Raw genomic sequence first — 26,359 nt, forward strand, 5'->3', positions numbered from 1 at the left:
TCACCATTCAGCAAAAACTGCTGGACAAACTGAAAAAGTCTGACAGAAATTAGATTTAGAGCTATACCTCACACCCCAATTATAAATGGGTCAGATCATAAACTAACGACAGGAGCAAGGAAGAAAACCTTGTTCACTGCCATGGATAAGGGAAAAGCTCGTGGCTATATATATAGGAGACGTACAATTATGTGATAAAGGTCCCACGTCACATAAACACACGTATCATATATACACACATATATTATACATGTAAATGAATATTCTACGCCTTCTATATTGCCAGAGGCAGAGCGAGAGGGAGACAGAGACATGAGAGTAACGCGTACACCACCTAAAATGGAGGCACCCACTTCTTTTCGAAATGCCAGCGCCTTGTGTCTAGGAGAGGACATTCTCCATTCCCCTACCACGTGAGCGGGAAGCGCCTCTTCCTATTGGCTACGTAAGCGGAAAAGTCTGCGTCCTGACCGGTCGGGGACAGTGTCACACGTAGACAGTGGCGCGCGCTCTCTCCTTCCGGCAGCGGCCCTGAAATGACGGGCTGGACTGGCCTATCCCGCCACGGCTTGGACACATGACCCTCCCTTCTGGGCCCCGTGATCCTCCGGTTCAGGCCCCGTGACCGGCCAGTTCAGCCCCCGTGATCGGCCGTTCTAGGCCTCACGGTCCTCAGAGTCCGGTTTTCTTGTTTCATTCGTGCTTTTTCAGTTCTAGGTGCGGGCAGTGGACTCCCGAGAGCCCCGTGAGCTTGGAGGCGGGATTCCGGACCGAATAGCGCCCCACCAGCCCAGCAGGTAAGCTCCGAGAAGCCAGGGTGCCCGGACACAAAAGAGGGTGGGGGTGGGGAGATGGGCCTTGGGACTGATGCTACTGCTGCCAAATGAGAACTTCATAATCGGAGAACCCAATTGGCCGCCTCCCCCGAGAGCCTGAGGCGGCACGAGGGGAGCTTTATGGCCTCTGGGTATTGGCGGAGCTCGTTTATGCTTTCTGACTGTTAAGTAGTTAAATAGAAGGAACCTGGAAACTTTGGAGCTTGAATTAGTGTCAGAGAGACCAGATACCCCCTTCCCCCCGCCCCCCCCAGCCCTTTATAGGATATTGGAAACCCTAAGGTGGGTAATAAAGCTGGCTCTCGGGCAGGGGCCAGGGTAGTCTCTGTTACCTAAGGAATGGATCCGAATTCATCAGAACACAAAGCACTTCCCAGTAAATTGAATGCTATGAAGAAAGTTTTTCTAAGGAAGAAATCTAGGCTATCAATAACCATATTTGGGCGGGGGGGGGGGGGGCGATGCTCAAATTCAGGAAAATGCAAATTTAAAAAAACTCAGGGTCTACCTTCCACCCATCACATTATCAAAGATGGCAAAAGAGGATGTTGGATGGGAAAGCAACCATGCAGATACACCGTTATGGACATGGGGATTGGTCCAGCCATTTGGAATGATGCCCACCACTCCCCCTCACCCCCATTACTAAACAATATACCCTTTGACCCAGCAATACTACAAGGCCTGGACCCTGAGAGAAAGAGGACAAGGACCGGTATGTCTAATGGTGTTTAGAGCAGTTCTTTTTGGGGTGGCAAAGGATTGAAAGCTAAGGGGGAGCCCATCAGTGGGAAATGGCTGAAGCAAGCTGTGGTGGATATGTGTGATGGAGCACTGTTTTGCTTCAAGAAATGATGAAGGGAAATTTGCACAAAATGGTTCAAAGTGAAGGGAGCCAAACTTGGAGAACAATTTATATAGTGGCATTATAAAGCATCATACAAACAACTCTGAAAGACTTCAGAACTCTGTTCAAAGCAATGACCATGAGGACTTGATAAGGCATGCTGCTCACCTCCTGACGGAGAAGTGATACACTCAAGATGAAGTGGAAGATGTCCATTTTCAAATAGAACCATTGGGGAATTGTGTGTATTGCTTCACTCTGCACATTTGTTAAAAAGCAATTTTTGTTGTTTTTTTTTTTTTTCAAAGAGAGAGGAAAGGGGAGTTAGGGATGTTTGCTCTCCCACCCCTGCCCCCTGCAGAAAAAAGCAGAAGGGGGAAAGAAGGGTACTGAAGCATTTTTTTTTTTTAATGCTCAGAGGAAAATGGAAGGAAGGAATCACAAACAGGGCAGCTTTCATACATATTTTGAATTTATTATGTACATAAAATGTAATCAGAGTTTCACACAGCATCCACTTTTTCTCTTGTGTTGTGTATTTGGACACACCCATTTTGGTTGGTGCTTTTCAAGTTAAAATAAAAAATAATTTTAAGCATGCAGTTAAAATGAGAAGTGAAACATTTCATTGGAGAAAAAAAAAATCTTTGCAGCAAGTTTCTCTAATAAAGATCTGATATAATCAAGATAAATAAAGCACCAATTCAGGTAAAGGAGAGGTATGTAAGTATAAAAATGGTGAAAGGACTTTAACAGGCAAGTCTTAAAGGGAAAAAAATAGAAGCTATCAACAAACATGGGAAAATGCTCCAAGTTACTAATAATTAGAAAAGTGCCCATTTTGAAAATTTTTGACATTCTATCACATACCTACCAGATGGACAAAGATGACAAAAAAAGGAAAATGACAGTTATTGGAGGGCCTGAAAGAAAATGGGCACACTGGTCTAGCCATTAGGAAAAATTATTAGGAACTATGTCCCAAAAGCCACTAAACTGCACATACTCTTTGATCCAGTGATACACTTACTAGGTCTCTGCCCTCAAAGAGAGAGGAAAAGGTCTTCTATGTACAAAAATATATATAGCAGCAATTTTGTTGCAGTGAAGAACTGAAACAAAGAGGGTGGCCGTCAACAGGGGAATAGCTGAACAAATTATGGCGTGTTGAGTGTAATGCAAGATTATTGTGCTGTAAGAAATGATGAAACAGACTTTCAGAAAAACCTGGGAAGATGGATTCAGAGTAAAGTGAGCAGTACTGGGAGTTCAGTTTACACAGTAACAGATAAAAATGACTTTCAAAGATTTTAGAACTCTCATTCAGTGCAGTGACCAACAGGATTCCAAGCCTGCCACCTACTTCTTGACCAACATGATGGATATAGGAAGCAGAATGAGACCTACTTTGTGGCATGTGTTTTACAAGAGGGGATTTATTTGGCTTGACAAAATAATGCCAGCAAACACTAAGGCTTCACTATGTGCCAGGCACTGTACTTAGTTCTGGAGATATAAAGAAAGACTATGTGATGAGGAAGGTGTGCTTCCTCTTTTTCTGGTTTTGTTTTTTAAAAGACTGAGGCCTTTATCCCATATCAATCAACACTATGATATGATCGTCAAAAAAGTTAATGTAATCTTATTCCATTTGCAAGATCGTGTCCAAGACTAGAGAGTCCCATCCTCTGCTCTCTTCAAATGACATAAAACAATAGATTTAGCCCCAACATCGAACAGACTCCCGCCTTTTACAGATGAGGAGGGAAAAGGACTTCCTGAGATTGCATGGCAAGGGAAAAAGATAGAATTTGAGGCCCAGTCTCCTAATTCCCATCTGCAGCTAGTACCAGCAAACCCATGCAATGTGTTCGGGGGAGGGGGGTGAAGGGTGTCACATTTCAGAAAGGACATTGACTAGCTGGAGTGTGACCAGGATGGCATGCGGGGTGCTGAGAGCTCTGCCTTTGTTTTCTGGTGGATCCAAAGCAGCATGGGGAGAGCTCATTTGGGGTTATTTTTGTACACAGAATGAATGAATTTTAAAATATACCACCCTATTAAATGAAATTAAATGGATTTATGTTATTTGCAGCAGAGCTGACAAGAGAAATACCATCTCTTTCTCTTCTCATTTGGTGGTTAATCATGAAACTGGAACAAGGGTAATTTTGCCTTCTGGGAGGGGGTGGTGTTACTCCACAAAACATTGTTCCTGGCTGCATTGATGAAGTGCTGACATCAAAGAGCGCGCACTTGGGGAAGAGGACGGGGTGTTCCGTTGGGGCTCGGACACAAAGCTGCCTGGATTGGGGGATCTCCTTGTTTTAATTTTTTTCAACCTTCCCCCCTCCAGGCACACATACACATGGTAAAGAAGATTCAAGCCTCTGTCTTTAATAAGCTCAGAAGATAGTAAATCTTAGTAATGAGAAAACTGCATCTGCTAGACATGACACACTGTATGTGGTCTGATAAATTACACTTGAAATTATCTTTTTGGTGTTCTTCAGTATAAATTTGTCATGCCCAATTTCCATGGTTAATTCAATTCAACTAGCCTTTATTAAATACAGCACCCTTTGCTGAGCCTCAGTTTCCTGATCTAGGAAATAAGGCAGTTGGATTATACAGCCCTTAAGGACAGTTCCAATTTGAAACCTGTGATTCCACTTAAATTCTTCTTTTCTTTTTAAAGGCTGGAAAATTATTTTATAATCTGTCCCTCTAAATGCCGATTGAACAAAAAAATCTCCCTATTTTCCTCCTCTTAAACAAAAACAAAGCCTATTATCATAAGTTTACATAGTGCAGCAAAACATTCTCACATCTTAGGACTACAGGTGGATGTCTCTGCATTTTAAGACCATTGTCTCTCTGGCAGGAGGTGAATGATGTGTTTCATCTTCAGTGCTCTGAACTCATGGTTTATTGTGGTATTTATCAGAGTTTTCAAGTCTTTCCAGGTTGTTTTTCTCTACAATGTTGCTTTTGTTGTCAAAATTGTTCTACTGGTTCTGCTCATGTCACTCTTCATCAGTTCATACAGGTCGTTCCAGTTTCCTGTAAAACTATCCATTTTGTCATGTCTTATGGCGCAGTAGTATTCCATCACATAATTTGTTCAGTCATTCCCTGATTGATGAGTGCTGCATCAATATCCAATTCTCTGCCACCCCAAAAAGAGCTGTGATAAAAATTTTGGTACATAAGGTTCCTTTTCTTTCTTCAATCTCTGGAATATAGGCCTAGTAGTGGTTTGCCTGGTTCAAAGGGTATATGTGCATTGTTCAGGGACGTTTTAGGCATGGTTCCAAATTAGTACCACTGAGGTTCATAACTTGTGTGTTGCAGATCCTTTGGCAGCATGAAGCCTATGGACCCCTTCTCAGAAAAATGTTTTTAAATCATTGAAGAAAATGGCTGAATTTCAATTTAGAGGCTAGTGAAAATGAAGGTAAGTTTTTTTGTTCTTCTGTGTAGTCTACTCAAGATAAATGTGCCAGGAACTCCTCGAGCTAGATTTCTTTTTTTGGTTTTAACTCCCCAAAAATTCTGTCTTGCAGAGTGAATCTTGCTTTGACCTGCTCCAACTTGGGGCCAAGATGAAAAAGAATTAAAGTTAGAATTTCCAGCCTGGGAAAGAACAGGCCCACTCCTTAGCTTTCCCTGGAGATAATTGACCTTCCCAAACTATACTTCCTTGAAAAGCTAGATAGGTGCTAGAAGAAAAGGTGCCCTTAGCAGATCTGATCAACAATAGGATGCTAATGAGATTGTGGGGTAGTGGGCTGTATGGAGAGGCTGGGTGTAAAAGTAAAGAGGAGATAGTCTTGGGCTGACTGCATGTTGAATATTGACTTTGGTCCCACCTCTTGAGAAGTCTGATGAATGAGGTGGAGTGTCCAGACCCAAACCACCAGGATGGTAAGGGGTTAGTTGGAGGAAGAGGTGGAGAGGGGAGTGGATTGCTCTTCATATAACTAAAGGACATTCTTGTGGAGAAGGGATTAATCTTATCTTGCTTGTCCCCAAAGGGCAGAAGAGGCAAATTTAGATTCAGCAGACTTCCTAACTATGGGAACCATCCCAAAGTGATTTCACCACCTTTGGAGGTCTTCAGGTAGAGATCAAATAACCACTTACTGAGTTCTTTCTCTGGTGTAGTAGGTTTGACAAGATCAATTCTGAATTTTTGTGGTACTGTGAATTCCCAGGCCCAGACCCAATTCTTTCCCTTCTTTGAGGGGCTGTGGCCAGTAGGGGAGTACGAAGAGAAACTGGAAAAAGGAAACTGTCTGTGGCCCTCCCCAACTGAATAAAAGTCCACCTGGACTGCACACATTCACTTCACACTGAATTAAGCTTGAGGTCAAGGAGAACAGGAAAAGTAGAATCATAGGCAGCTGTATCCCTAGCTTACTCCTTTTCAACTGGAAGTGAAGGATAAGTGAGTGCTAGAAAGAAAACAACTGGCCAGAGCAAGTAAGCATCCCCTAGGCCATTACTTTCACCCCTCAATTTACTGAACAAATTATGAGATCCTCCTAGGTTCCTTTTTACTAGAGAACTCCTGGAGGGATTCCCCCACAGTCTCCCCAGAATTCCACCTGTGGAGGGGGTGAAGGTGGTTAACTTTAAATTGTAGCCATTTCATTTCATTTTCACCCAACTGGATTTGTATTGACTGAAAAGGCATTTAAATGCTTAAAAATGCAGGCAAGCTAGATGGTCCCTGCCCTCCAGGGACATGCTTTCTATAAGGCGGGGAAATTATACCCCTGGGAGAGTTTGGGGATGAGGGGGGAGGGGAGGAGGTTGCTTGACTTGGAAATGACCAGGAAATGACTAGGAGGCCCTTTTAGGGCAAAATCTGGTGAAAGCCCCTGGGTTTTAGGGCTGAATCCTGGTAGTTCAAGGGGGAGGGGCTTAAAGCTACTGTAATTTCTCTTAAAACAATGAAAAGAATTTAAAAGAAATTCCTTGCCCTTAGGTGAGGCTTGACTCTAGATCCAGAATCTATTACTGAAATTACAAATCACCCGATTTTGTTAGCCAAGGTGGGAGATCTAAAGACCTGCTGCTTTTGATCTTTATAATCCCATAAAGTAGGTGCCATTTATCCCATTTTACAGATTGAAGAAACTCCTTCTATCCCTGGTGAAGTGACTTGCTCAGGATTCCATAGCCAGTAACTGGCAGGCTTTCAGCTCAGACTTTCTCAAAAATCTCATTCTTCTCCTAGGGACCCAAACCACAGTTTCGATTGTAATGGAAAGTTTGACTCCTTTGCACAATGACCGTCTCACAACCGTGGTTTGCCTTTATGGTGAGGAAGGACTAGCTGAAGAGGCACAAGCACTGAGCTCTTCGTTTCTCTCTCCAACATCTTTTTTGTCATCTGCCAATGCAATGGGGGTGTGAAGTAAGAATTTCAGAGTGTGCATTGCTCTAATTATTAGTGATTTGAACATTTCTTTAAATACAGCTATTGATAGTTTGAAGTTCTTCCTTAGAAAATGATCTGCTCTTATTCTTTGGCCATTTATCAATTGAGGGGCGCCTCTTATTCTTTTCAGTTTAAATCAGTTCCTTGTATATCTTGGGATCTCTCTCAGAGAAACTGTTTCTCTTCTAATCTTAACTGCATCGTTTTGTTGGTGCAGAAACTTTAATTTTATATAATCAAGCTTGTCCGTTTATCTTCTGTGATCTTTCCTGTCTTTTGTTTTAGATTGAAACCCTCTGCATAATTTCTTCTCTCGTTGTCGGATTTCATTATGATATCACCCTTTATGTCTAGAACCATGTGTTCATTTGAAGCTTCTCTTGATTTACCTCATTTCTGCCAGATTGCTTTAAACAGTGACAAACATGTATATATCACTTTAGAGTCTACATTATCTCATTTGTTCCTCACAACAACCTCATGAGGTAAGGAGTACCTATGAGGTAGGTACTCCTACAGGTACAGGTAGTAGCATCTGCATTTTACTGATGGGGCAAGTGAGGTTCAGAGAGCTGAGTGACCTGGACTTGGTCACATAGCTAGAAAGCTCAGGAAGGCCTCGTTCCAATCTCACCTCTGGCTCTAGGTCCAGTTTGCTTGTAATATCCCACTATCCCTCACTGCCTTCCCGAGGTGCAGGGACTGGATTTCCATGTACTCTAGCCCCCAGGAGGTAAGAACAGGCACTGTGTAAAAGCAGATGGGCTTGGCACATTGATTGAAACTTTGGTTTTAAGCCTTGTGTTGGATGCAGACACTCCTGTCTGAAGACAAAGTGAGGAGACTGCAAAGGAAAATTCAGCCCCCTTTGTCAGTCTCAGAATGATTTGGTTCAACCTTGAAAAGTTCATCCTAACAATATTTACTATTGTTTCTTTGCAGGGCCAGGACAAAGCCAGGAATAGGAAAAGGAGTAAGAAAAAGGACCTTGAAAGGAAAGGGCTGCGGGTCCCCCCTCTCAACCTCAGGCTTGGCCTGGAATTCGCAGAATAACCTTGCTGCTTGTTGACTCTGCCTCCTTTCTTCCGGCCTGGGGAAAAAGGGCCCTTCCTTGTAAAGGTAAACCCCTCAGCTTGTGCCCTATAGGATCACCATAGCCTCCTGGCCTCTGGTGTCTCTCTTCTCACTTCCTGCATGTGTGTCAGCTTCTGTCTCTTATCATAGTGTCTCCCTTTCCAAAGTCTCCTCCCTTGCCAACAAAGAAGTTCAAATCTTCCTTAAAAAAAAAACAACCCTGCTATTCCCTCCAGCTTATGTGTCTATACCTTTCCTCCCTTTTATTGCCTTCTTAGAAAGAATAGTCTATATTCCTGACCTCTATTTCCTCAATTCAATTTTATTCCACATTTATTTTTTAAATACCAGGAACTATGCTAGGTATGTGTGGGGAGATACAAAGATAAAAATGAAAATAGTCCCTGTCCTTGAGTTTACATTCTACATTCTTCAGGAGCAAACAACAAGGAGATAAGTAAATCTAAAACAGAACAGAAAGGGGGGGAGTGGGGAGATGAGAAAGGCCTAAGGGTACTTGGGCTCATCTTTGAAGGGAGCTGGGGATTACAAAAGGTGCGATTCCAGATTTGGGGGACAGCCTGTGCAAAGGCACAGAGGTAAGTAGTGGGTTTGGCAAGAAAAAATGTTAAATTGGCTTTTAACTGCCCAGCAGAGATTGTGTTTTATCCTTAGGTTACTCACGAGGGATCAGAAGTCTCCCAAAGGGTCCCTTTTAACTGGTAAATTCTCTGCATTTTCTCAATCTTTATCCTCTGCCACATTGGGCACTATGGAGCAGCCCCTTCCTTCTGGACCCTTCTGATCAACCTGACCACGCCTCAGTTCCCCCATTGTCCTCTTCCAGTACCAGCTGCCCTCTCAGATGGGGCTCCTCCCGCAATCTTCTGATCTCTATATCTTCTTGATTTCTTTTGAGCCCTGGACTCAGTTATTCCCCCCTTTGCAGCTTTTTCCTAAATGTATCTATTAAGATCTGATCACTCTCCCAACCTCCAGCTCAGAATCTCTGACCCTGCACTGCATTTCCTTGTAGACTTTTCTCTATCTATTGCTATCACATTGGGGGGTTTTCATTCACTCATTGTGCTAATTATTTTTACGACCTCTTTGCATCCCTGGAGGAAATCCAACTTGATCATGGCAAATCGACCTGAATGTCTCAATAGGCACCTCAAACTTAACCTGTCCAAAATTAAGCTCCTTATTTTCTTTTTATACATCTTCACTTCCTCCATACAGCTCTTTTGATGATACCACCAGTCTCCAGTCATCCAAGATTGAGAGCTCAAAATAATTTTCCCCCTTTCTTCTCCTTCACAATATCTTCTCCCCCCATATGCTCACACTCAGTCGGTTGTCAGATCTTGCAGTTCGACCTCCCCGATGTGTCTCAGCTCCATCCCTTGCTTTGTATTTGTGTGGTCCACTTATCCTAGCTCTCAGCACTGCTGACCTGACCTGTATTACTGGCAAAGCCTTCTAACTAGCCTTCCTGCCTCTGGCCTCTCTCTTCTTCTGTTTCATCTTTCATGCAGCTATGAAAATAGTTAAGACAAACCAAGGAACTGATTAGCTGATCTACTTATGGTACAGAGACTCTGCCAGAAGATAAAGGCTTGTGATTGTTTTCCTGAACTCTCCATCTTTTTCTTTCTCCTTTTCAAGTGCTCTGCAGGCCCCCAGTCTTGTTCACCCAGACTTTTATAATAGCCTGACCAGCCTCCCAGTGTCTCCTTCCCTGACTTCATCCTTCAAATGACTGCTAAATCATATTCCCTAAAGCAGTGGGGGAAAAATTTTAATTGACATCTTTTATTTTTACATCACATAATTTTTCTACCTATATCCCTCCTCCACTCCCTCCTTATAACAAAGAATATTTCTTTAAAGAGAGAAGAGCAAGAGAAAAAAAATTAAGCAAAACCTTTCAATACATAGAAAAGATCTGATAATATATACAATTTTCCCCACCCATCAGCAAAGGAGTGGGAAGTAATGTCGACTCATGGAGCCATCTCCTTTGAGAAACCTTTCCTGTCTGTCTTAATTGTTCATTCTCTCTCCCTTCTCCTCAAATTAACATGAGTGTATCCACTCTCCTACGTAACGTGTCTCCCCCAAAAGATGAATGTCATCTCTTCAACGGCAAGAGTTTCATTTTGGGGTTGGTGCGACTACATTGCTTAATGAATGCTTATTGGTTGGATTAAGTGGAAGTGCATTGTCCAAAGGGTCACCTTGCCTTTGGGCTGTCTGCCACCTGGGTCGCCACTGGCTTTCATCTAGATTCTGGCTGCTCCCTGGCATCTTTGCATGATGAGACTGGAATTTAAGATGCCGGGAGCATTAAAACAAGCGAATGCATGGGCAGAGTATGGAGCAGGGTATGGCATTGCAGTATTGGCATTTACCAGGGGCATTGGAGTTTTAATACCAGCTCTGACTTGAGGGCTGGGGCACCTGGGGCCAAACTCCCTCTGCCGTTTCCTCTTCTGTCAAGTAAAAAGGCTTGATTGGTGTCTCTGGGACCCCCAATCGTCCTTGACCCTTTGATCATGCCCTCACTATATTTGCCTGGCTAAAGGCATTTTTGTTTTTAAAATGTGCTTCACAACAAAACCCTGCAGTTCTGCATAACTTATTCCTGTGTGTGAATTTATGCTTTCCATATGTATAGAGCTCTCACAGGGCACTGGGAAAGTCAGGGCAGGAGGTGTGGTCGGCTGTGGCCTGAACAATGCTGGTCACATGGTTCTGCTCCTCTGTGGGAGCTTGCTTCATGGAGGGGAGTGGGCTGCCCTGGGAAGTAGAGAAGAGCCCATCCCTGCGATGCCTTCAAGAACAGCTGCAAAGGGATTGCTTCACTTCAATGAAATAAGCATCAGGCAGCCATGTGCCAGGCACTGTGTTACGTGATGGGGCTCCAAGGACAAAAATCCAATAGTCCCTGCCCTCGAGAGGTTTACTTTCTATTTTGGATCACTAAATTTCGAAGGACCCTTTCATGTTTGTGCTTTTAAGTCTTAAAGCAGAAATGACTGCTGCATTCCACTGCAGGCTTTTCTTTATTGATATAACCATGTGGTGGTGGTGGTGATGGGGGGGGGGGGGGGAATGAATGGATGTTGTTGTTTATATGATTAATTGTCTTAATTATTTTACTAACAGAAAGCTCTTTGCCTCCCTTGGTGAATCATGGTCTACTGCTGTAATCTCAAGAGGCAGTGTAACACTGAACAGAATGCTTTCCTCGAAGTTACAGACACCCGAATTCATATCTTGCTCTATGTTTACTAGCTGTGTGAGCCTGAGAAAATCACTTGCCTTCTCTGAGCCTCAGTTGCCTCATTTCTAAAATGGGGCTAATAATCCCAATGGAACCTGCCTCCCAGGATTGCTGTGAAATTCAAATGAACTGGAGTGCTTTACAAATTTCAATGTTAGTTAATAATAGTAATAAGATTATTATTTAGCTACAGAAAAAGGCATTGCATTAGCAGAGGGAGTTTCCATACCTCTGTCCCTACAATTGTATTTTAAAAGGTTTGCCTATTCATCAGTAAAATGGGTCTATAGTTTCTCCTTAAATCAAGCTGAAACAGGCCTTGCTAGATCTTCTCTCTATGCTGTCTCCTCTGTATAGAGTTTAGAGAATTCTCTATCCAGAGCTGGAATGGGGCTTGATTGCTGTCTAGTTCAGCCTCATCATTTTCTCTGAGGAAGCTGAGTCCCAGGAAGGTTAAGTTAATCTTATCAAAGTTAAACAACTAGTAACAGCCTGGATTTGAACCCGGGTCCTCTGCCTTTAGATCTAGTACTTGTTCCATTGTGCCACACTAGCCACTCTCCATGGCTTCTAGGCTTCCCTGAGGTCAGACAGAACAGTTCTCACGTCCTTCCCCCACAGGAAGGCCCTTCACACCCATGAAGACAGCAGATAAAATGCCAGGACCGGAACCCAGATTTGCTGACTGCAGATCTAATGCCCTTTTGGTAAATGTGATTAACCAGAGAGGAAAGAAGCGGCGGCTGCAAGCACCATCGAAGCCCTTTGGGAGTGAGTTATGTGAGTATGCTGTCATATCCCAGGCTACCAGAGGCAGCAGAGAGCCCCTACCCTCTGGACACGCACACAGTCCCCAAGCGAACCAAAGGATCGGAAAGCACCAAGAGTGATTAACTAAGCTGAGCTGTAGAGGACCATACCCCTTAGCTCAGGGTCCATTCATTGAGCAGAATTGTCCATGCTTAGGTTGTGTCACCCAGTTTGGACTTCTCCCACCCTTTAAGCTTTCATTAGTGTGTGGAAAGATTTCTTGAGGACAGGGACTTTTTCATATTACTATCATCCTCAGTTGGCAGCTAGATGGTACAGTGGAGAGGGTTGGACTTGGAATCCACCCCCTCAGGTCCAATCTGGTCTCTGACACTGTCAGAGCTGTGTGACTGGGTGAGTCATTTAGCCCCTTTTGCTTCAGTTCCTATATCTATAAAATGAGCTGGAGAAGGAACTGGCAAATCTTTGCCAAGAAAACCTCAAATGGGGGTCTTAAATTGACACAACTGGACAGCATTCATCCCCTGAACTGAAGTGCCTAGTACTTAGTAGGTGATTCATAAAAGTTTCTTGGTGTATTAGCCCCTAGTGGCATGGAGAAGGTCTGCCCGTAGCCTTCTGGCTCAGGTTTCACTGCCCAAGTGAAGTTTGTGCTTCCTCTGTCATACCAATCGATTTAATCTTAAAGGAGGGACTTGCCTGGGATCATGAATTAGCAGGCTAGAGCAGCCAGCACCTCCCAGCTTTCCAGCTAGGCTATTTTGGGCAGTGCTGGGCCAGGCTAGGCCCCTAGAGAGGATTCTCACCACAGCAAATAGGATTTCTTTGGAAATTTGGGGGAACGAAGCTTGTGGGGAACAAAAAGGTGGGATTGGAAGAAGTGTGTCCCTGGAAGCCCCTCCTGGTGGACCTGCTGAGCTTGATTTCTACAAGACAATTCAGTTCAGTGGAAATTTGTTAAGCTCCTGTTGGGTGCCAGGCATTTAACTCCTAGGTACTGGGGGCACAAAGACAAACTGGAAAACAAACTCTCTTAAGGAGCCTCTGTTCTGTTCTAGACTGAGAGGCAGACAGTGAGCAAGCTTTTATGAAGGCACTGCTCTTGGGAGCTATGGAGTATTGATACAAATAACTGTGTACCAGCAAGCTTTGTACAAGTAAATTGAAAATAATCAACAGGGTGGGGAGCAGGGGCACTAGAATTAAGAGGGATCTGGACAAGCTTCTTCTAGAAGGGGGGATTTTTTTAGCTGAGGCTTGAGGGAAGCCCGGAGGAAGAGAATGCTCTGAATCCTGAGGTAGAACATCTTGCTTGAGAAACACTAAGGAAGCTGGTGTTAACTAGTTCACTGAAAATGTGTGAGAGTCGCCGGTGTATGAACACGTGACAAACTCACTGGTAGCCTTGTGATATAAACAATTGAGGAAGGGTCTCCACATGGGGGGGGGGCACGCAGGAGCGGGGAGAGAACCCCTGTAGCATGGCCTGGATTGATGCAAACAATGAGATCTTGGATCTGCTTTGAGTGTTGATAAGAAGAAGCTCCAGAAGGTTCATGAACAGGTGAGTGACATAGTTATATGGAAAATGGATTACAGGGGAGACAGTTCTGTTAGTTCGGAAAGAGGATTCCCAAGATCCTTGCAGAGAGCACTGAGGCCAGGGGACCTGGGTTAGCTCAGCTGCATGACTTGGAAACAATTCCTTTCCTTTACAGGTGGGTAGGAAATGGGGAGGTTAGATTAGGTGGGCTCTGACATGCTGGGATTCGTGGGACCCTTCCCTATGGGGCCACATTTCTCCCTTCTGTAAATTGAGGAACTTGGCAAATCTGACATTCGGTGGGTCTAGAAGAATCCTCACATGGCCTGGAAGTAGCAGTCAGGTAAGGCTCTTCATCTTAGCTTCCGGGAGAGCCTCCATCACTGAGGCTACCTGTCGTCCTGTGCCAAAGGACAGATTCTGAGCATCACAACAAGTCTTGCCCATACCAATGGCTTGCTCTCTGAGGATTTTGGAACGTGAAAAACACTCTCAAACTTCTCCAGAGCTTGCCATCTAAGTCAAGAATCTCACTGGGCACTCTCCAGGGCCAGGGCCCCTGCTAGGACTTCAGTGGGATAATCGTGTCTTCACTTTCACAAAGATAGGGTCAAAAGGACCAGAAAAAGAGATGGACCAATGGGCTGAGGAAGAGCAAGTGATTGGTGCAGAAAGGGAAAAACATGGAGGGAGGGATATGGCCCTATAAGAGAAAGCTGTGACAAATCCTAATTTTGGAGTCAGAAGGCCCGAGTTCAAGTCCTATATATTATGAGACCCTGCCAGACAACTGAGACTTTAAGTCACGTTTATCAGAAGCAAAGGAGGGGTGAAAACACGCACACACACGTATGCACACACCTGGTGTGTGATTGAGAAATACATCAGACTCAACAGGGAAGCAAGCAGAGATTAGGAGAGGTATCAGGGAGGGACAAGAGCAAAAAAAAAAAAAAATCAAACCCCAAAACCTTGCTGATCCTAACAAATAAGGGAGGCCCTCAGATTGGAGAAAGGCTAAACACATTAGCTAGGAAGAGAACACTTTATACAAGGAGAGCATTGTAAAAGACAACTCATTTCGTTCAACAAGGTTGGTCTTGCCCTCTTCCGTTCTCATTTGAAGAAGAGCTTGAGAAGGAAGAGGGGCTAGTAACAATGATGCTCCCAAGGAGGGTCACTGGTTGCAAATTGGGATAAATTTCAACATTATTTCAAGTGATGTTCCAAAAGAAGCTCAGGATAGCTTTGGGAAGTAAAATCCTAGTGTGAAATGGAAATTAAGTTTCATAGGCAACAAACGCTCTTTTGTTCTGTGTGTATAAGTGCTCTTTCATCTCTGGGGTTGAAGTTCAGAAATCTTAAGTGCTTCATAAATAATAACTTTTTGTTAACTAATAAATCCTAACATAGGATTAAGAAATAATAGATATTTTTTAAACACTATACATTATCAAGGAAGAACCCTACTGGTATCAGGTATTTTAAAAGAAATGCCAAGGTCCCCATGTGGTAAGTGGCAAGATTAGGTACTATTTTGAATCATAATCCCTAATCTTTCCCTAAACCCTACTCTTCTTGCACCACCCCACCACCCTCCCAGTTTTCTAGACTCACAAACTAGCAGTCCTTCTTTTTCTATCCCCCTCCCTCAAATCTAAACTGTTGCCTGTCAGTTCTACCTTCAAAACATCTGTTTTTCTCCTTGCTCTGGCACCACAGTCTCCATCACGTGGACTATTGCAATAGCCTGCTGGCCGACCTCCTGACTTCCAGTCCCCACTCCGATCCAGCATCCATTTAGTTGTCAAATTAATCTTCCTAAAGTGTAGACTTGACTGTGACTCACAACTCAAGCTTTCTGTCTTGATTCCCTGCTGTTCTTTGAACAATGGGCTCCGTGCTTTAACACCAGGCACTTTCCCTGGTTGTCCCCCCATAACTGGAATGCTGTTGCATCTCATCTCTACCTCCTGAATGCTTCCTTGAAAGGCCAGCTAAAATCCTCAAGATCCCCAAGATCTCTTTTGAGTGACTTGCCCAGGGTCACACAGCTAGGAAGTGTTAAGTGTCTGAAATCTGATTTGAACTCAGGTCCTCCTGAATTCAAGGCTGGTGCTCTATCCACTGCGCCCCCTAGCTGCCCCTAATGCCTTGCCTCTTTCTAGCTTCAGTTTATCCTGCATAGATCTTGTTTGTACTTAGTTGTTTGCATATTGTCTTACTCTCTTATGAATTGAGAACCAGAATTGTGGTGTTTCTCTATTCCCATAGCTTAACAGTAACTGGTACTTAACAATTAATGTGCTTAATAATTGCTTTTTGACTGCCTAAAATTTTAAAGTCTTAATAGGAAGTAGTCTAGAGTCGTAGTTGGGTGATGCGGGCTCAGATACCTGGCTTGCCCATGTCCTGGGCTTGCTTCCTCTCAAAGCCTCAGTTTTCCCATCAATAAAGTAAATGAGTAGAACAATAAGAGATTGCTTAATACCTTTGGGCCTCCATTTCCTCTTCAGTAAAATGAATGTGAGATGAGCAGTACAAATACTGTTAACTGGAGGAAGTTGCTGAGACCAGAAGGCCTTGCCGTGATGATGCCACAAGCTAGGTCCCTATTCAGAGCTGGGATTTGAACCCATTTCTCCTGACTGCAATTCCAGTTACTCCGAGCTAAGGATCTATTAACTACTTAGTGAAGTGAAGGTGAGTGATAATTTATGATTAAAGACAATATATATCCACACAATAGCCAAAAAAAGGAAAAAAAAAAGGGACAGAACAGGAAAGGGAGGAAAAAAAGTCATTGAAACACTTTATTAATGGAGAAAGGAGATTGAGAAGTGAGATGGACAGTTTCCATTGCAATCTTTTTTCACCGTCCTATGGATATTGAAATATGCATTCTATCTGGTGTAAATTGTTTCTTTAGGAAGAGCTATTATCCAAGTACCCACTTTTTGAAAAAACAGAGGGTGGCTCTCAGATGCAGTTTAGCACCAGCTAAAGCATTGGAGGCTAGAGTCCATAAGTGGAAGGAGGATTCACACAGATACTATCACAGACAAAACATAGAAGCAAATAGATGCGGAAGATGCTTGCCCAAACCAGAAGGGTCAAACAAGTCCATCAACAAGCATTTATTGAGTGACAGGCTCTTGGGATGCAAAGAAATACTGCCTTCAAGAAGCTCAGGTTCTATGGAGGGAAACAATAAGCACCCAAAGAGGTACCCAGTATAATAAAGGTAACCTTGGATTAGAGCATTACAGCTGGGGGGGGGGGGGAGGCGGGAGGCACCAGGAAAGGGCTAGGGGAGAAGCTACTTTTAGAAGTGAGCTCAGAATTGAAGGATTTGAAGAAGCACAAATGAGAGGGAGCTCCCCAGCAAAGGAACAGACAGTGCAAAGGACTAAGAGGTGGGCAATGGTGTGAATGTATGAAGTAGGCCGATATGTGTTTGGAAGTGACGCACATGTAAGACTGAAAAGACATCACAAGAGTTTTAAGGGCCTACTAAAGGAGCACATTTCAAAGGCCAGGGCCATCTGCTAATGTCCTAGCAGGAGCCTGCAAGTCTCACTATGGGGACCATCAGATTAAGAGTTAAGCTTGCTGAAGAAATACAAAAGCTAACTACTAGGGTCAGTAACCTTCGGGATTTAAGTCATCCAGCTGCATGTTTCTAAATGTAGAAAAATAGAGAACTAAAGAAAAGGAAGATTTTTTATAGTAAAATGTGCTTTGTCATTCAAGGCCAAAACCATTTTCAGACAAAGGCCAAATGAGCTGGGCAACCTGACAGTCTCAAGCCAAACAAAACATTTTGAGGACTTTCTTAAAATCTGGCCCAAAGTCAAAGCTAGACTTAAGTTGGGGGGGGGGGGGGGAATGGGCTTGTTCATCAAAGGTCTATCTCAAAATTAAGAATCTGGCAAAATCAAAGTCATCTTTGATTATTTTCCCTGCCAAGGGAAGGGAGGAGTGGGGAGTGAGTGACAAGGACATAACACATATTGTCTTGTAAAAACGCAAGAAAACAAATGAATGTAGAAGCCAAAATGTTTTATTTTTTTATATATCCAGCAACTCACTGGCCCATAGTGAAACCCAAAGCCCTGACTTGACCATCTGCTCTGTCCAGAGTCCCTGAAGCTGTCCCTTCTATCCCACGCTTTTTGCCCACCACAGTCCAATATATTGATATTTTATGTTCATTTTCTTAGATTCACCTTGTATCCTCCCAGTGAGGCTGGGGTTTCTTTTTGTAGCCCAAAGAGCTGGCGTGAGGCAGCCTGATAAATGAAAGCAAATTTAAGTCCAAAAAGCAATGATGGCCACTGAGTCAGCTAGGCTTCTCAACTAATATATCTAAGGCTTTGGGGACAAAGTGAAGGAATATACATTATACTAAACTGGGTATACATACCCATATACAACTCAATATGTCCAAAACTCAAAGCTCCCAACCTAGTTCCTCATTCTCAACCAAATGTGTCTCCCTTAACAGCACCTCTCAAATGTCTGTTCTCTGCCATTCTCCCATTCTAGTCCATTTTCCATTTATCTGACAAAGAACAAATCTTGACACATGTAGTTCATGTCCCAACCACCCCCCCCCCACCCAAATCTCTTTCCAGTCTACTTATACTTTCTTGGACACATCTTTTGACTGCATTTTCAGTGTGTTCCATGTCTACTTCCTGACTTGCAAGTCCAATCCTCAAGAAGCCATTCGGAACCCCCTTCTTTCTCTCTTGTTGATCTCTTGTTTGTACGGAAGTTGTTTACATGTTGTGTCCCTTATGAGCTCCCTGCAGAACTCCCTGTGTTACTTGCTGTAACTTCAGAGCTTAACACAGTTCCAGGCACATAGTAGGGGCCAGTAAAACTTCTGACAGAATCCAGACCCTGTAACATAAGTAAGTCCTAGAGATTTGCATCAGCTGATCACAAATCCCTTGACTTGATCTCAATTTTGACTTAGTATGCAGACCATCGAATGGACAAAGCAAATGTGGGCCAAAGGAGCCAAGAACCGACAGTAAAATCTCTACATTAGTTCCTTTTTTTCTGAGATGGATAAAAGGTTAGGCTGAAAGGGGGCTTGGGAAGTGGCCTAATATTTTTCTGGTCTCTTCAGAGTGGGCTTCCAGAGAGACCTCTAATATGCAACTAGTGTTTTGATAACAGCTTTTTATTATTATTATTATTGTGCGTTCTCCATTTCGCAAGATCTCTTTTTAGGAAATTGGAATTGAAGTCTCTGCCCACAAGCTATATTAAGATAAAGCCAAACCCTCTCTAACTTTAGTACCTTTCACAACTTTGAATTCTACAATGGAACATGAGCCATCATGTTCTTTCACATCATCCTTCTTGCTTCAGATCACCCTCCCTTCATACCACAACCATGAAACTTCACTCTTCAGGATCCCCAGTCACATTGATCGGTTTTTCTCACTGAGCCATTCCCTAGTTATGAAGAAGCCACTAGAGGGTATGGTGGCTCTGGGCAAGCAGTTTAACTTCTCACTTTACTCATCTATAAAATGAGGGTAATAAAGGCAGTTGCTTTATGGGAATGTTGTAAAGTTCAAATGAAATAATAACTGGCATTTATATAGTGACTTAAGGTGTGCCAAGTTAATTAGCAACTCTGAGGTGCCATTACCCCTATTTTATAGATGAAGGAAACTGAGGCTGAGTTCTGGTTAGCCCCCCCCCCCCAAAAAAAAGTGGAAAATGGGAACAGCATAGAGAATGAGCAGGGAGGTAGACAGCTTTGTTGAAAATAAATTTAGAACTAACCAAGTAGCATGAGCTACTTGGACAGTGAAGTCCATTCTCTTTCTCCTCTCCCTTTTCCTAAAGGATCTAGGTATCAGGGCATAAGATTTGTGTAAAGCCAACTTTTGGGCTTTCTAGAATACCTGATTTGTGTTTTCCTGTTTGGAGTTCTTTTGAACCTAGGTTTCCCTATTTCACCCAAACTTGAAGTATGAACAGCCACTCATGTCAGGCAGCAAGGAGGCTTTGATCTGTCCCATTTCCTTTCTGATTGGTTAGTAAGGCAGGTGGACTTAATCCTCTCCCTCAATTTCTTTAACATAAAATGGGACACCTCCCTCTCAAGATTGTTGTGAGAATTAAATGGAAAAATTGTTTAACATTAGTGGGTACCATTGTTTATTCCCTTCTTCAAAGGATCCACTAGCCTCAGCCTCCCCTCTGCAGAGCTTACTAGTGTGAGCCTCCCATGCCTGCCAAGAATTTCTTTTGCAAAATGAAGTAGATGTGACTCTACTAGGAGTGTTCTCTGGTTTGTAAAGTGCTTCTCATTTTGTTTTTTCTCTATATAACAACCTGATCTGAAAGCACATGACGCCACCTTCATTTTAAAGGGCTAGATGACCTATGGAAAATGAAGCATTCTATCCACGTGTGATGGTCTTACAGGTGAGGACATTGAGTCAGCAAGCAGTCCTTAGCATTGAGGCCCATTTTCCAACCTGTCTGCCTACTCCCATGGTCTCTGGCTCATTGCACCCACATGCCAGGCTTAGCACCACACATGCGGAAACAGCCTACTCCCTCCAAAGTTAACCCAATCCCATAAGCACCCAGGAAACTGTAGCAGCCCCCAAGAAAAAGGAAAGCCACCAAAGAGATGGAAGCCAAGAGCTATGTCACCAAAAACCACTTATTGCTAGAGGTCGAGTGAGTCATTTCCCTCCAATGTACGGTGAGAAGGCTGGACCAGATCCTCTCTGGTCCTTGCACTCCCAAAACTCTGGCTATTTTGCAGGTGATGAACTGGAGGGAAGGCCCAGGGAAGGACGATAACATCTCCTGGATCTGATCAGAGGGTTAGCACCAAACAGGGGCTTAGGCACATCTCCTCATGTTGCAAAATGGTATGCAGTTTGAGATGCCCAGGTACAGACAACAGAGTGGAATCCCAGGCCAGGATCCATTTCCCTGACTACAAGGAGGGACTTCCTCCACTCTCTCCCTTGGGACAGAAAACTTGGATCCAGTCCCTGCCCTGTGGCCGGGAGATAGCTTCCTTGGATGCTGTTCATAGGGTTTCAGGACTGCATTGGGATGTCCCTTAGCACATCCGGCCATTTTCTTCCCCTCTATCACTGTCTTACATAGACGCCAACTGTCATTAAATCACCTTACTAGCACTCAGCTATACTATGGACTCAGTGGGTGCCTGGGAAACTGACTGCCATTTATAACCTTGTTTCTATGGGGAAATGGGTTCAAGTAAAGTACTTCCAAACTGAAGCAGAACCAGGATGAGGAAAAAAAATGAGATGGGGATGGGGCGTGGGAAAGTGAGACAGCTAGGGAATGGATAAGAGAAGGATTTCAAAAAACTGAGGGTGGACCATAGTTTACAATTCTCAGTTGTCACAGCATTTCCTAACTGGAGGGGTCCTCAGTGGTATCTCCACTACTCCAAGAATCCCCTCTAGGGAACTGCCTGCCTTGTGGGGCAGCTGACCCTCGCCCACAGCAATCCACTTCCCTTTGGGGCAGAGCTCTAATTGTTGGAAAGTTACACCAAGGGGAAATCTGCCAAACTAACTCCCACCCATCACTTCTAGTTCTGCCCTCCGGGGCACCACACAGGAACTTTGATCTCTCTTCTATGTAACTAGCTCTTGAACTACTCAGCATTCAGTTCTCATCCTGCTTGTTCTGTCCATATCTTAATGCGGTCTGATGATCTGCAGTCTTCTGGATCGTCATGCCCACTAACTTAAGGGTGCCTTAGAGCTCTATCCTGAGCCCTCATTTCTTCCTCTCTTTCATCATGATCTCCGCCCTCCTGACTATCACTTCTGATCTCTTTTTCCATGCCCTCTGTGGCCCAGATGCTTCATCCCTTATCCCTAGTTACACACTAGGTGTTTCCCGCACCCCCTCCCCCGCCCTTTCATTTCTAAGGCTCAGTGAGAAATGCTACTTTTCTTACAGAAGGTAGCATTGGAGTTTTAAGGGAGTACATTGTATCTATTGTCAGTCTATTTTGCTTGAGCTACTTCAAATTTGACCCTGAGAAAATCTGCCTGTTTCCTCCTGGGAAGGGTTATTAAGAGCTTCTTCAGTATTTCAAAGGGTTAATAAATGATACTGGTCATTAACCCAAAGTCCAAGAAAACCAGTTCTGAGGGCCAGTTCAGCTTTTCTTTGGTCTCTTTCCGCATCCCTGTCTTTGCCCCTTGGCTCCATTTCCAGTACTTCCTTTCCAGCTGTACTTCTATGATCCTATGCCTTGTTTACTCTTTTTATTTGGCAGAGTTTGAAAACATTCGTATCTTAAATAATTTATAATTAGATGAGTATCTATATAGGTCTCCCCCATCCCACTCGAAACCATAGACATCTTTTTAAGTATGACCTTCCATGGAATGGCCATTTGAGCTTCATCTCAGAAGCCATTTGTCATAAGCATATGACAAGGTTTTAAGCTTGAGGCCCAGAACTGGGATTTGTTACCCAGTTTTTCTCAACAGGCAAGACGCAAAGATGGGGAGCCCCCTCCCAACCGTGCCATCCCCATTCTTCTCCCCTTTCCCCCATCATTCAAAGCTCACCCTTTCTAAATCCATTAGTTCATCCAGTTTTGGGGGGACATATAGAACAGACAAGCTGGAAGCTCCCATGGGATTTCCACTTAGTCTAATACTAAGCATGGGTTAGTAGATAAAAGATTTGGCTTCTATCAGGAAAATCTGGGTTTGACTCCTGCTATGGAAATTGGAAATTCTGGCCATTTTGTACTTTGGCTAAGTGGAGGTATGCACATGAAAAACACCAAAGTCTCCCCACACTTATCTAGCCCTTTTGCCCATGGCCCACCTCCATCTGGGCAAAGGCCCCAGAATTCAACGTTTTTGAGAGTGCATCGGGAAAGCAAGTCTGATTGGGGCACATACTCCCTGCCTCCTCTCAAACCAAGAAAGGTTTTCTTCACTGTGATAGCCCCCTCATTGAACCAGAGTCTAAAAAGCCAAAGGCTTTTTCCATTGTGTTTCATTCAACTGGACCATCTTCCTTCATGTTGAGTCAGATTAATTATGATCACCCTCTCCCCCCTTGTTTCCAGAGTCCTGGTAAGATCATAGCCAAAGTCCATATTTTCAAACCACCACCCACATCCCCAGCGGCACACTCATTTCAAAAGATTTCTTTGTGGGAAGACTGATTAATAAACTTTATTACAGAAAATGAATGCATCCAAAAAAGTCCCTAGATACACTTTTTGACAAGAACATAAACATGGGAGAGACACTTTGACAACAATTGCTACATTAAGCCTGGGTATTTTTGAGTATTTTCCCCCAAAGATCAGATCTCTCTGAAGAGAAAATAAAAGGAGAAAGGGAGACACGAAATAGAAGCAGAACAGGCAAAAAAAAAAAAAAAAAAGTATTATTAGAAATTATATGTAGAGGTTGATGTTGCAAAACAAAACAATCAGACCCAGTTCCACCCTTGAACAAGGCATCACAAAACATAGCCCCAGTCCTAATGGGGTCAGGCAATAGAAGATGTTTTGCTAATAAGGAAATATTTTTAAACTAGCTTCAATTTTGAAGAAATAAGATTAACAAGCCCACATCCCAACAGCCACTGCTTACGTTCTACCTTCCCTGATTCCTTGTCCTTGTCTTTAGAATCCCTCAATGCACTTCCTAAAATACTACTCCACTAGTTTTTGAGCTCCACAAAATATAAGATGAGAACAAGTTGGGAATGAACCCAATTTAAGTGAGTTCCAACTGACATGCCACCCTTCTGCCCTGAACATCCCTAGGGACTTGTAACTTACAGCCTAAGATGACAACTGAAGGACAAGGGGAACAGTCAAAATAGCATCCAAGGATTCAGAGCTGGAAAGGTCAGGTCACCTAAGCCAAACCGCTCACGCTATAGCCCCGAGGGGCACATGGGGAGCTTACTGGCACACAGTGCCTAAGTAAATACGACTGAAGGCAGAGGTCTTGGCTAGCATTCAAACCAGCTACTGCTCAGATGTTGAAATGCCCACTAGGAGGGGTACCTTATGCCCCACTTCTAAAAAACTGCCTTTGGAAACTATATCCCTATTGGCTTTCTCTGCTCTTGAGACTGGACACTTTGGGATGAGCTTAAATCAGGTTTGGAAATGGAATAGTGGTACGTGGAGGAACAAGGGAGCCCAAGTAGCTCAATCTTGAAGAAAAAAACAAAAGGAGGGAGGACTTGCAAAGAGAGTAAAAGAAAGGTTGAAGAATATTTAACAGACTTTTTCTGACAAATGAGGCTCCACTGGTCAGAATGGCTCACGTCCCACAAGGCCAAACAACCCTAAGTCTTTACCAGATTTGAGGATATAGGGAAATACTGCCCCAGCACAAAGGCAAAACCACCAACAAAAGACCATTTGAGCAAACTTGGAATTAAGGATCTGAGGGGGAAGAATAGGACCACTCCTCTGAAAAGTGACCCTCAGATTACACTTTTGAAAACTTCCAACATTTTGCTTAAAAGATTCCTGGGAGAAAGGACACTTCCCATGACCATTTGCAATCTTAACCTTATCTCTCTAGTGCCCTAAGCCACAAGAATGCTGCCTTTCCAGACACGGACATCGTCTACCACCATTCTCAGAACAGTTCAGCACACATGGGTCATTCTCCCAGTCAACACTAACCCTAACAAAGCAACTTTTTTACATTTTAATGATTAAAAGGAGGGAATGGGATAAGGGAGAAGATGTTCTAATTGAGGGAGGAGTATTTTCTAGGGTCTCCCTCACATGTCTTTATAACCCCCACTTAGTGGCCATAATTGCCCTTTCTGGAAGTGGTAGCTGACCTGGGGTTTTTTCCCAGAACCTAGGAGGCTTAAGAAGCTGGTCTTTAGCTAGGAAAAGAGTTCAATCTATGACTCTAGCATTAGACCAAAACTGAGGGGTAGCAGGAAGGTGCCCCCAAAACAATTTGAAGTAGTATTTAAAAGGATTTTTTTTAAAGGCACATTTTAGTACATATAGTAAATGTATACCCACTTAACCAGAGAAGGGGGGTGGAGAGTCAAAACCTGTTAGTGGAATTAAATCTCACCACCTGCTTTTATATTTTTAAAAGTTGTGACACAGGCCAGGAAGGGTCTTTTTTTTTTTTTTTAAACATCCCCCTCCCCCCCAAACCCCTCATCCAAGTTAACAGACACATGACATCTTAAGGCTACTCATAATAACAATCTAAATGACAGAGTAGCTTAAAGTAGTCACTCCCTTGAACCCCATCCCTGCTGGGGTTTTTTTGCTGCTACACTGGGGTAGTAGGGTAGATAATAAGGAAATATCGACATCAATATCACATTCATGGGGATATGGGTCTTCCAAAGTACTGTCTTGTTACTTGAAACCCAGAAATTTTCAATGGTCTCGAGAAAGGTTTTTAAAAGTGTAATACTGTTTATTTTGCTTCTAAAGACATTTTAGCATTCTAAACATAGAAAAAAAAAACCCAGAATGTTTAAGAAGAGACTTTTTTTTGTTTTGTTCCTTGCATCACGGATCTGGCTTTCTGTTTGATACAAAGTGGAAGTCTATACTTCAATTTAAAACTACTGCACTTAAACTAAAAAGAAAAGCAAAAATCCAGACACTTCTCATGCCAGCTGACCCCCACCCCCCAACTTGTGACACCTAAGAACGGGAGCTGGGTGCTATTTCACTATATATACAGAAAGACAACTTGTAAGCTAAATGGACACCCACTGCAGTAGTATTATCTGCAATCTACCTTCACAGTGTAGGCTTTGGGTTGCAGCCCCCTGGGAAAAGCAGACAAACCTCATGGCCCCTTCAAGCCTGGACCCCAAGAATCTGTCTAGGGGTGTGGGATTTTTGTTTTTACAAACTAAAGATATGTACAGTTTTATAACCCATAATTTTCTAGGCAATAACCATATAGTTAAACACCACCTTACAAATTAAAAAAAAAAAAAAAAAACTCCTGAAAACATTTGTAAATGCTTTTGTTTTACACCAACAACAAAAGTGCACAGAGTGAGGAGAACACGAGAACGCCTTTTCATTTTTAAAAATGTTTGGAAATATGTACAACTTTGATACAGTTTCTGGGTGCTCCGAGATACCCATGGCCACTTCAAGTAAACCAGTTACAATGTCTATCTAGAAGCACTTTTGAGAAGCTATGTGATCAGAAGCCAATTAAGCCTAATGAGGGCAATCAACACCATCACAAAGAGGTGTTTCATTTAAAGGTGTTTCCCCTACTCTATGTTATTCACATGGAGACAGAATATGGTACAGTTTCATTCGTCATCTTCTTCATCCTCCTCCTCCTCCTCCTCGTCTTCCTCGTCCTCCTCGTCTTCCTCCTCTACCTTTTTCCGGGCAGCTTTAGCCGCCCCCTTTGCCCCATCGAACTTCCCTTTCGACTTATAATCTGCGACATCCTAGAAGGAGCAGAGAGGGGGCGCCGTTGAAATTGACAAGCTCACCACCAGCGGTCTTACT

At 43.4% G+C, this 26,359-nt stretch overlaps 1 protein-coding gene and 1 long non-coding RNA gene across 10 annotated transcripts in view; one reads left to right on the top strand and one right to left on the bottom strand.

Moving 5' to 3' along the window:
- The window catches only part of HMGB3 (high mobility group box 3), a 53,517-nt gene that overhangs the window by 19,507 nt on the left and 7,651 nt on the right, over positions 1 to 26,359 (bottom strand). For 3 of the 6 annotated variants that reach the window (XM_074278112.1, XM_074278113.1, XM_074278114.1), the window contains exon 5: positions 23,010 to 26,298. The exons of the other annotated variants lie outside the window; for them this stretch is intronic. In XM_074278112.1, coding sequence (XP_074134213.1) covers positions 26,155 to 26,298 — 144 coding nt within the window. In that variant the 3' untranslated portion in view covers positions 23,010 to 26,154. Of the gene's footprint in view, positions 1 to 23,009; positions 26,299 to 26,359 lie in introns of those variants that run through there. 6 annotated transcript variants of the gene reach the window in all.
- On the top strand, positions 605 to 23,259 carry LOC141548863 (uncharacterized). Of its 4 annotated transcripts, XR_012484136.1 has the most exons (8): positions 616 to 797; positions 5,038 to 5,140; positions 6,929 to 7,108; positions 8,075 to 8,251; positions 12,117 to 12,275; positions 16,326 to 16,512; positions 20,185 to 20,265; positions 20,615 to 23,259. It is a non-coding gene; the product is annotated as an uncharacterized LOC141548863 (long non-coding RNA). The 4 variants fall into 4 exon arrangements; XR_012484135.1 differs by having other exon boundaries at positions 607 to 797; positions 12,117 to 16,512; XR_012484134.1 differs by having other exon boundaries at positions 605 to 797; positions 12,117 to 20,265.

This window comes from Sminthopsis crassicaudata, chromosome X, assembly GCF_048593235.1.
Source record: "Sminthopsis crassicaudata isolate SCR6 chromosome X, ASM4859323v1, whole genome shotgun sequence".
NCBI classification, from domain to species: Eukaryota; Metazoa; Chordata; class Mammalia; order Dasyuromorphia; family Dasyuridae; genus Sminthopsis; species Sminthopsis crassicaudata.